This window comes from Alligator sinensis, unplaced genomic scaffold, assembly GCF_000455745.1.
Source record: "Alligator sinensis unplaced genomic scaffold, ASM45574v1 scaffold1112_1, whole genome shotgun sequence".
In the NCBI taxonomy this organism is placed as follows: Eukaryota; Metazoa; Chordata; order Crocodylia; family Alligatoridae; genus Alligator; species Alligator sinensis.
In genome coordinates, this window is record NW_005842327.1 from 860,424 (window position 1) to 868,201 (window position 7,778).

Below are 7,778 nucleotides of genomic sequence, written 5' to 3' on the forward strand. Positions count from 1 at the left end.
ACTCTTTCCACGCTAGTCTTAATTGATTTCATCTACCCACAGGTGTGACCTGGATTGTCTCGTATGTCAAATATTGCTCTGACATGACAGTAAGAAAACACAGAATCTGAAGTCTGATTACAATAAAGTGTCAAATTATTTTGTCTATTTTAGTAGTTTCTATTTATTTTAGTATTAGGCAACTGAAAAGAAAAAATATTTATTTAGAGCCAGTTATGCACTCTTTTGTACACATGCAGAGAAGGGAATCACACATACATGCACATTTTCTTATGTCAATGAATTATGAATTTTTCCTAAATCTCCAAGACGCAACCTATAACAAAAGTATTTTTAACATAGTCAGTTAAAAGCCTTAATATTAAAATGCCTAAATTGCTTCAGTTGTATTATCAATGCAGTAGGTTAAAAAATTCAACGAACAGTTCTGCATATAATCAGTTTTTTGAACTATATGGAAATGTGCAAGTTGGTAATGCAATAAAAAACCCCACACGTTCAAGATTTCCAACACTACTCTAAATATTTCACAAGGTATTAAATACAGAATGTTTAATTTGGGTGTGATACATATAAAGCAGGAAGGTTTTCTAAGTGTATCTCTCTCTTGCTGTCAGAATCCTATAGGAGGCATCAGTATACCGCCAGAGAGCAGGGTACAGCAAACAGTGATGAGAGACATTAAGACTAGAACTGAAGCAAGTCCCTCTATGACCAGTAGATGTCATTGGTCACTCTTCATATCAAAGCAGGCTTGTCACTGATCTCTGTCAATGGTGTGAGAGGTAAAGGACCTAAACTGCATCTTGGAATCATCAACTGTTATTATTTTTAATAATTCTATTTTGTAATTTTTTTTATTAGAACATGAACACTGTGATCATGTCAGTCTCTTGCATTAAAGGAAGAGATTATTCCTCCTTCAGGCTTTTGAACTGATCATTAAAGTTCATCACAGAAAACAGGTATCTGTTACTATCACAGAATGAATCCTGTGCAAAATTGTTGCCTCTTTTCCTAAAGGATTACCTCAATTACATATAACTAGTTCTACAAGATCTTTTCAAAGAGATTTATTACCTGTTGCCGCTGTCCAACCTTCAGTTGCAACTTTCGTCATCCCCACTGGGTTCAGTTGCTTAGAAACCCTCTCTATGGGGTTTTTCTTTCTGCCAAGGGAGAACTGACTCAAGACGCAAAGCTCTTCATCTGGCACTTTTGAAATCCTGTGCCAATTCTAATCACTGCAGATCCTTCAATCTATACCACCCCAGCAGTGATAAAACTACAATTCCCTCAAAGTCAGGGTTGCTACACACTGGTTGCCACACTAGACAGACCTAAAACCAAAATTTCCTTACATCTTAAGGGTTTTTTAATGAAACTATATTTATTACTGTTCTCTCCATACTAACTTTCAACACACATTAGATTCTACCTGTTAAAGCTATTCACTTGTGTGGGGCAGCAGAATCCTGTCTAATTCTATCTTGACAGAGCTGCATGTAGAAGCTGGCACACCTGTCCTTGGCCCTGCTGAAAGTCCCTTACCTTCATAGTGAGAAAATGCACTCAAATGGCATTAAAAAAAAAAAAAAAAAAAAAAAAGAAGTGAGAATCACAAACCTGTCAAGGTGAACAGCGACAGGATCACTGTACAAAATCCCAGTTCCTCCCCCCGCCCCTACAATTAAAGTGGAATATTTTCAGAATTGCTAGGCAAGCATAATCATCTTTACTGGTTTAATGTGACCTGTACAGTAACAAGAACTTTTAATAATAGGAATTTAATTGGTATTAGGTTATCTATTTTTCCACAGCAGTTTCTACCATTGGTACCAGTAATGTTGTTAGACAGCTATATGCCATCAGGTCATGATCAAGCTGAAGGAGGGATGTAAACAAGCCAGCCCCCAAAGGGGAATATCAATGTCCTTTGAAAGTCTCTTATTCAGCAGCTTCCTCCTTTCTCTATTAATCCCCTGAGAAAATACTGGGGAAAAACTGGAGCACACAAACAAACAAACACACAAAAACACCACAGGAGTAATCGCCTGCCACAGGAATAATCTTTATCCTCTTTTTGGACCGAAAGCTTACAAGAACATATACTGGAATGTGATTTATTTTCCGGGAAAGTTTCAAATGCTATCTTCTGTCAGATGGATACTTTCAGAACCGTTGTTTTAAACTGGTGACTGCGCTGCATATGCAGCTGCTAAGAAGATTTCAACCTGTCCAAAAAGTCAGAGAGGAGAAAACTGGAAACTTGGATGGAGATAGCAATTCAAGTTGAAAAGTTCAATATTTCAACCAAATTATTGATGGTAGTAACTACAGCTAATTATAGGGTTAAATAAATCTCATTACATGGGGGAATCCTATGCCTGCAGGATCTCAAATAGTCCAGATTCTGTGAGGAAGACAGAACAGTGACTTGCATTATTTGTTTTTCTCTGCTACCCCCTGATTGCCTGATTGCTCTCTAACTTCTGCTGAGGGAATGGGGAGTGACGTACTAGAAATGCAGTCAGTAGCTGCGGTGAGCTTTATAACCTTTAAAGGAAGACAAATATGCAAAGGCATAAAAAGGAAATTGTTTTTCTAGCTTATTCAGTTATTGATCTTTTGGAGATCTCTGTCGCTTTCCCATATGACTGACGAGCTTGAAACTCTGTACCTCAATCCCCTCTGTTTCTTCAATGAACCTCCTGCTGATGGAGTGCAGGGCCTCCTGCGGCCACTCATGAAACCAGTCAATAGCTGTGCAGTTAACTATGGCTGGGAACTTCCGAGCTCTAACTCTCAGCATGGAGCCAACTGGAGAGAAGCACAAAATGATCTGCGGAGATGAAGAGGAAAGAGAGAGTAAAGAATTACATGGCAAGTGGAAGCGATCAAAGGAAGGAACGTAGCAAACCATGGCAATGAGCCATTTCCAGTGAGTTCACAAGCTGAAATTCCAATCAATCTAGCAGTTAATTGAACACAGTTAAACTGGAATTTTAATTTCTGCAAGTAGGCCTTTCACCCCATATATTGCATATTGTACAAACAATGCAACCTTGTGTGTTAAGATACAGGCTTGTCAACACAGAAAGCCAAAATCTACCCATTCAGGTAGGCAGTGTGATATAATTCTTCATTTCTGAATCTGGCACAATTATTTATTGACATTTTAATAGCCCTCTGTAGTGTCATGAAATATACTTTGAGGAATGAAAAGGGATCATGTATTTTTTGTGAAAGGCTAAATATAGTTTCTAAACCAAAGCAAAACCATCCCAAAATATGCAATTTATTGAGGAGGGGGTGAGGGGCTAGTGTAACTAATATCTTTTAGGGAGTATTATGTATGGCTTTAGACAATTGTATGGCCCTTGGGATAATCAGCTGAATATCAAGCATGAAACTGTTAGAAAGGTGAGATTTTTTTTTTTGGCGATACCTTTTATTGGGCCAACAACTGTAGAGTTGGGAGACTTGTTAGACAAGGTTTCAGGCACAAAGTGCCAATACTCAGGTCGTTCCATGCCAAAAGCTTGTCTAACATCCAATTAAAATGTATTTAAAAAATAAATAAATAAAATCACCAAAAAAACCTTTGCCTCTTCTATATGTCTTGAAGCAGCATGGCTACAATGCTTCAACTCTACTACACTGTTAGAAGATGGAGTCTTTCCCTTCTACCTGGTTCTGTGCACTTCTAATGAAATATATTACTTCTCTAATTATAGGAACAGCTACCATCATGAGGTATTAACATGTTTGATTAAATATCTTAATACTTTTAATTTCAATGGAAAATACCCAAACGGTATTTTCACTAAAACAAAAGCACCCATAATTGATGGTCATCTTCCCTAGCAACTACAGAAGCCAGGACAGGAACTGGCAGGTCACACCAGATAGATGATAGGTTTATTCTGCCTCTATAGTTATCTGTTATAATGTATTCACAGAAAACTGTCAGGAAGAAAAGTTGGGATGGCTTAAAAGGAAGGCAAAGAGGAGAGATGAACAAAGCTGAGTATGGGTAAATAGACAAGGGTGAAATAAGACAAGGAAAGAAAAGGAAAGGAAAGGATGAAGAATAGAGGAGGTTAGTCAAGAATAACATTTGATATGGATGTAAGCCCTTGGGAAAGGAAGGCAAAGGGGTACAAGTCGGCGTGAATAGAACATAATCATGGAGAACTGCTTTCCTAGTCTGCTGTGATATCTAGAAAACGTCACAAATAAGTTACCTGAAAAATGCAAAAGGTTAGCTACTGCAGAATAATATATTACAAATTCCTATCCCATGGAGGGTAACACAAGGAGAGAATTTGTAGTAATCTATTTCCCTTTATGGGCAAAGGTGAATAAATGTTAGCAGAAAGTACCCAAAACAAGGAAATCTTTTATCATTCAAATAATAGAGATTATGCCAGATGAATTCAGAATTGGGACCATTTATGCTATATTCCTCAAAGTGGCACTTGCTAAAAGGGATCAAGCCTGGCCTGACAATTATATACTGCTGCTAATGCTCTCTTCAGAAGGGGATGCTATTGTCCACAATGTCACTTTAAAGAACACAACTTTTGCTGGAGACCATGATGGGATTGAGGAGGAGAGACAAGAGTAAAAAACAGGTACTATGAAAGAAAAGAAGACAGTTAAGGGTGACTGGGGGAAAGAATGGAGGGAACAAGAAAAAGGAGGGAAGAGATAACTGAAGACTAAAGTGCAAAGTGGGAACAAAATAAGAAGGGGGTAACTGAACTTGCTAAAGAGGAGAAAAACCCTATATATGATGGGCAAATTAATCTCCACATCTGATTCTGGGTTTGCATTGCCCACTGTGCTGTTTTTAAATCAGATTATCTTTTTTTTTTTAATTCCTAAATTATTGTGACTTACTTGCAGCAATGTTGCTCGAGTATGCTTGTTGCAATGTTTTAGTTTCCTTTAGCTCTGATCTCACAGCGTTTATTTCTTTGTGTGGCACAGAGGGACTCTATTTCATGTTATAATGGAGACCTGAACTGCTGTTGTCATTCTGTTTCCCCAGTTGATCTAGTTTATTTTCAGATAGAGGGAATACCTTTCTCACATTACCGCAAATTTCTTTACCCATAACTCACTTGTACATTTATCCTAGAAAGCACTTGAAAATGTGTCAGCAATAATAAGCTTTGAACCAGAGTCAATGAACAAAACCAGAAGTTCTCATCTTTGGATGTTTTCTGAAGTCTCTTCTTCCTTACAATGTATATTTCCAAGCCAGGTCCCTCTCTCCCATCCAGTTCAAGCACCCAGCCACCGCCACCTTTGCCAGCCAGTGAGCCAAGGGAACCGGCCTGGGTCTGCCTGAGCCTAAAGGGGCCCAAAACAGAGGGGCATCAAGACCCCAGACAGAAGACTGCCCAGAGGAAGCTAGGTGCAGCTCTGGTAGCTGGCCCACGGCTAGACCCACTTGCTGGGACTGGACAACCCACACTGGAGCAGCAGAGGCAGCCAGCCTGTGCAAGACAGGAGCCTGCTACAACTAAGGTCAGCTGTGGATGGGAGAGGATGGCCTGGTAGGCCCAGAGGGTACCTGACAAGGGTGAACCCTGGAGGGACTGCCCTTGATGCCTTAGCCTCCTGGCAGTTCAACCACTCACCCAAAGTGTACCACTGGGGGACACACACCACTTCTGGCCACGAGCAGGCCCAGCAGGGATTATGCAGAGCCTCTGAGACACCAGGACAAGTGGCAGCAAAGAAAAGTCCTGGGGAAGAAGGGGCTAGATAGAAAAAGGGGAACAAAGGGTCAGGGTAGCAGACCCTTAAGCTCTAATGTTGGGAGTGTGCAGCTCAGCACAGTGCCCTGCCCACCACTCAGTCTCAGCCACATCAAGTTACGTTGTTTCTCTTTTGTGTTAGCATTTTTTCTCAAAGTGTAATAGGTCACAGCAAACTCCCATGACACTGGATTATCATCCCACTGGTGCATCAATCCACCTGCAGTGACATCAAGGCACAGTTTAGGATCTACGATAACACCCTAGCACAGGAGTTTTCAACCTTTTTGGATCAGTGTATCCCAGGAGGCCCGTGGGGGGGGAGAAGTGGGAGGAGGACTGGGGTGGTGCACAGCCAAATGCAGTGGCAGCAGCTGCTGCATGAGAGCTTCCCCCACCTTGTGTGTTCAGCGCCTGGGTGGCAGCACAGGATAGTGTGTGGTGGCACTCTATCTCTGCCTGTCCGTGTGTACTCCCTAGGGCCTTCTTAAGTACCCCCAGGGGTACATGTACCCCTGGTTGACAACTCTTGCCCTAGTGGAAAAGGGTGAAGATGGGCCAAGGAGATGTCCCTGAGCTGGTAAGAACCACTGAGCAACATTACAGAGGTATAACACCTACAGTTGTGGCAGGCGAGTAGGCTCAGGGGCGATCTACCCCTGCAGGTGGCAGGGCGAGGGCTTATCAAATAGTTGAAGGCTGCTATTAAATCCCCTCTCAGCCTTCTCTTCTCTAGACTAAATAAGCCCAGTTCTCTCAGCCTCTCCTCATAAGTCATGTCCCCCAGCCTCCTCACCATTTTTGCTGCCCTCTGCTGGACTCTCTGCAATTTGTCCACATCATTTCTGTAGTAGGGGCCCCAAAACTGAACACAGTACTCGATGTGGCCTCACCAGTGCTGAATAGAGGGGAATAATCACTTACCTTGACCTGCTGGCAACACTCCTACAAATGCAGCCCAGTATTGGCAACAAGGGCGCACTCTTGACTCATATTCATGTTATTATCCACTGTAACCCCCAGGTCCTTTTCTGCAGAGCTGCTGCCCAACCAGTCAGCACCCAGCTTCTACCGGATACATGAGATTGTTCCATCCTAAGTGAAGAACTTTGCACTTGTCCTTGTTGACCCTCATGAGATTTCTTTTGGCCCAACCCTCCAATTTGTCTAGGTCACTCCTAGCCCTACCCTCCAGCTACTCCCCTCAGCTTGGTGTCATCTGCAAACTTGCTCAGGGTGCACTGTGTGCCATCTTTAAGGTAATTGATGAAGACATTAAACAAAAAAGCCCCAGGACCAACCCCTGGGGCACTCCACTTGATACTGGCTCCCAACTGGATATTGAGCCATTGATTACAACCCTCTAAGCCTGATTCTCCAGCCAGTTTTCTATCCATCTTACAGTCCATCCATCCAACCCATACTTCCTCAGCTTGCTTGCAAGAATGCTGTGGGAGACGGCATCCCAAGCCTTGCTAAAGTCAAGCATATTATGTTTACTGGTTTCCCTGAATCCAGAGCCAGTTATCCCATCATAGAAGGTAATCAGGTTGGTAAGGCATGACTTGCACTTGGTAAATCCAAGTTGACTGTTCCTAATCACTATCTTCTCCTACAAATGGATTCTTTGAGGACCTGCTCCATGATTTTTCTGAGGACCGAGGTGAGGCTAACTGGTCTGTAGTTCCCTGGATCCTCATTTTCCCCGTTCTAAAATATGGGCACTATGTATGCCCTTTTCAAATCATCCAGAACCTCTCTCCCCTTGTGGGGTCTGCTCCCTTTTGGGGTCTCTGGCGCACCAGCTGGAGGAGCTCCAGGCCACAGTCCAGAGACTGCGTGCCATCAGGGACTGCGAGCAGGAGATAGACTCCTACTGCCAGGCCCTTCTCCCCCGGGAGGCGGAGGGTAGACCACAGTCTCCCTTCAGGCCAAAGGAGGACTCCGGGACCTCCCGCTCTGTCCAGCCAGGGGCATGGACCAAGGTGGTCAAGGGCCCTAAGGCCC

General features: G+C 42.7%; 1 protein-coding gene across 1 annotated transcript in view; it reads right to left on the reverse strand.

Annotated features, from left to right (window-relative positions):
- DNAH11 (dynein axonemal heavy chain 11) overlaps positions 1-7,778 on the reverse strand; it is a 279,731-nt gene that overhangs the window by 89,639 nt on the left and 182,314 nt on the right. Inside the window, exon 55 of the mRNA XM_006028586.3 lies at positions 2,681-2,842. Coding sequence (XP_006028648.1) covers positions 2,681-2,842 — 162 coding nt within the window. The remainder of the gene's footprint in view (positions 1-2,680; positions 2,843-7,778) is intronic.